Raw genomic sequence first — 3354 nt, 5'->3', positions numbered from 1 at the left:
GGCTTGGGCAAATCGGCTACTTAACACACATAAATTGGCGAATTAACTTCGCAAAAGTCTGGCAACACTGGAACCAGATTTTAGTCTGTGGTATTTGCAGCTGTTTGTGACATATTTATTGTCGTGTTTTACTTAGTAGTTTGTGGTGTTTTACTGTTTTCGTTTCAGTTTCGACCACAAAGTACTTTTGTATACTAGGTTTCGACAATGATTAAAAGTTCATTTCACGGTGTAATAGATGAAATTCCCGGTATTTCTGTGGATAACTTCGAGAGGGCTGATGCAGTGCAGGCTAGAGCCTACTTCCTCAGTCATTGCCATTCAGATCACACCCAGGGTCTGTTCACAAAGGAGTTGATAGAAACTCTGGAGAGAACTCGCGCATGTCTCTACATGTCCGAACCTACAGCTGCCATTATTGAGGATGAAAATAATGACGAGAGATTATTAAAGTACATTAAAATTTTACCATTGGGTAAGACTATTACTTTTTTAAATAACTAATTTTATAGGTATATAATTCAATCCCGCTATCGCTAATTAAGAAGATAATTATATGCATAATGTTAATTCTATAAACATTCTGTATTTTTTATAATTGTTTCAAGAATTAATATCTTGAAAGCTATTTAATGTCTCAACTCTGATGTCAGCTAGTGTTGAAATAACTTTTGGTAACAGTAGAGCTCCCTGAGAAAGAGCTCGTCCAGGGAAGTACTGCCACTTTACCTATTTCTGCCACCAAACAGTAATGTCAGCATTACTGTGTTCGGGTTTTGAATGGTACTGGTGAAATTACAGGCACATGGGACTTATCAACTTATCATTACATAAAAAATTAATATAACATATATTATTTACAGGGAAGCGTTTTAAAGTTCTCCGTTTTATTCGTCAACGCTCGTTACTCAAATAGAGTGACCTAATACATCATCTAACCGATATCTAGGATTTTATAATACTCTATGTGAGTAACGAGCTTTGTTGAATAAAACTGAGAAATGCTAAAGTCACATGTTGTGCTTATTTCAGTGAATTCAGAATATTTAAAAGGCTCCTCTGTAAACTTGGCAATTTCGACATACGATACTTTATGTCAGAGGGGTCGTTATGTCTCAGGGTGACGGGCGCAGTGGCAGTGCCCCTCAGATCTTTGCGATTTAAATCTCTGAGTGTTATGGACAGGATTATTGTTGTACTTCGTTTCAATCCATTTTAAACAGAAAGTAAACAAACAAGTCACTGGCCCGACCGACCGTACATGGTTTAATGATGGCCAATTCTACTGCAACCTACAAACCAATTAATTAATTGAATGATTTGTTCCATTGCGTCATACTAGCGGTTTTCATTACATAACTTATAAAAGCATAATTTTGTTTGTATTTGACACTTTGTTTATATTTGTGCTGTTCTTACTTCTTTGATATTGTTTAATTTATGATGTTGTTGCTGTTGCTATTTATTGGCATTTTTACTTAATTTTATACGACATTGCTTATTTGACAAATTGTATAAATTTAATTTATGACATTATTTAACTTCAATTTATTTTAATATTTGCGTGCCAGTGTCTGGTGCAACACGTGTTCTTGACACCTTGTATAATACTATCTTTTCTTACCGTGTTTGCTTGCGAATAAATATTTCATTTCATTAAAAAATCGAAATCTTAAATGTCAAATCTCCTTCAAATCCTTACTGAAGAAAGAAAGACACAGGCTAATAAATCAGGGTTATTAGTAAATTTTTTGGGTAAATTAATGAGATAATGCATGCAATGTAGATGTAAACAAGGATTATAAGAAAGATAAATAAATAGATAAATAATAAAACTTGTTTTATTCTTTCAGGGCGAAACTCGATAATTCTACCACCTTCACCGTCACAAAACTTACCTGAATTGTATCTAACGGTGACTCTTATAACCGCTGCTCACAGTTTTGGTTCTGTCATGTTTCTCTTTCAAACAACAAACAAGAATGTTCTTTTTACTGGAGACTTCCGTATTTCAAACAATAATGTGTCTAAATATACATATTTTCATGATAAAAACGGAGATGCCATACACCTGGATGCTTTGTATGTAGACACAACATTTTTAGGTATGTATATTTTTCTTTAACCTGACAGTTATTATGATAATAAAATAAATAAATAAAAATAGCCTTTATTCACTGTTTACTTTTAAATTAATACTAAGTCTAACCTAACGCTTACTTCTAACTGTATTAATTCTTAATTCTAACATCAGCATCGGTTCTGGTTCTAATCAGGTTGTCCTCTGACATAGTCCTCCTCCATATTTCTCCATAAGCAACGGTCTTGTGCCGACCGGCGCCATTCTCGGGGCAGATCGTCTTCCCACCTTCTTGTTGGCCTTCCTCTATACCTCTTTCCATCTCTTGGATACCAATGTGTCATATCTTTTGACCACTATTCTTTTGTTGATCTAACCGTGTGTCCACACCAGCGCCACTTCAGTCTTTTGATTTTTGTTGTGACATCTGTCACCTTGGTTGCCTTCCTAATTCTGGAGAGTCTCCATTTGTCTCTCAGCTTGATGTCTAACATGCTTCTCTTCCATCCATCCATCCCTTGTTGGCACATCTTTAGTCTTTGGCTGAGTTATGATTATCAAATCAGAAATCAGATACGTTTATTGTATGAACTGGTAGATTAAGATGTTACATATGTATGCATTTATTTGTTTCGCAGTTCTTACCCAAGTTGGGCGTACAATGTCTTATAATTACAGTCATTAAAATTCAATTAAAATATACTCTAAATTTAAACGTCAATAAAATAAAATAAAATTAAACATGATGTACTTTGTCAAATATTTGATGTCAGATGAAAACATTGTTAATAAGCGATTTCTTTAGATGAGCCTTGAATTGATCACCATTTAAGTATTTAATATCAATCGGGATTCTGTTATAAATTCTGATTGCCGTTACATAAGTGCTATGGTCAAAGATCGTGCTTTTTATTATAGGGAGTACAAGACGGTCCTTGTTCCTTACGTTAACGGAGTGAACATTGGATATTTTAGTAAAAAAGTTACTGTGACTACGTACAAAGAGGCATACTTCTATAAAATGTATAGTCCTGCTAAAGTCAGGAAACCCTTTTCTTTGTACAGAGTTATATATGTAATTTTTTTTATATCAAAGATGTTTAAACTTTGTGAAAAAAAAATTTGCAGTGAAAAATACAATAAAACTTTTTAAAATTTAAGTGCCGTAGTTAGTCATACTATTTACTGCCTATCTATTAGCACTGTTAATGTAGAATATTATGACACCAAAAAACCGAAGAAATTGATTAACTTGTAGTCGTGGTGTACAAAAA

The 3354-nt window shown here is 33.7% G+C and overlaps 1 protein-coding gene across 1 annotated transcript in view; it reads left to right on the top strand.

Moving 5' to 3' along the window:
• Positions 1-207: 207 nt before the first annotated feature.
• The window catches only part of LOC113234429 (protein artemis-like), a 51356-nt gene continuing 48209 nt past the window's right edge, over positions 208-3354 (top strand). Inside the window, exons 1-2 of the mRNA XM_026469739.1 lie at positions 208-475; positions 1854-2105. Coding sequence (XP_026325524.1) covers positions 208-475; positions 1854-2105 — 520 coding nt within the window. The remainder of the gene's footprint in view (positions 476-1853; positions 2106-3354) is intronic.

Source organism: Hyposmocoma kahamanoa, unplaced genomic scaffold, assembly GCF_003589595.1.
Source record: "Hyposmocoma kahamanoa isolate Upper Pololo Valley unplaced genomic scaffold, ASM358959v1 84, whole genome shotgun sequence".
Classification (NCBI taxonomy): Eukaryota; Metazoa; Arthropoda; class Insecta; order Lepidoptera; family Cosmopterigidae; genus Hyposmocoma; species Hyposmocoma kahamanoa.
Note: the sequence above shows the minus strand (reverse complement) of the source record. Positions and strands in the feature narration are given on the sequence as shown.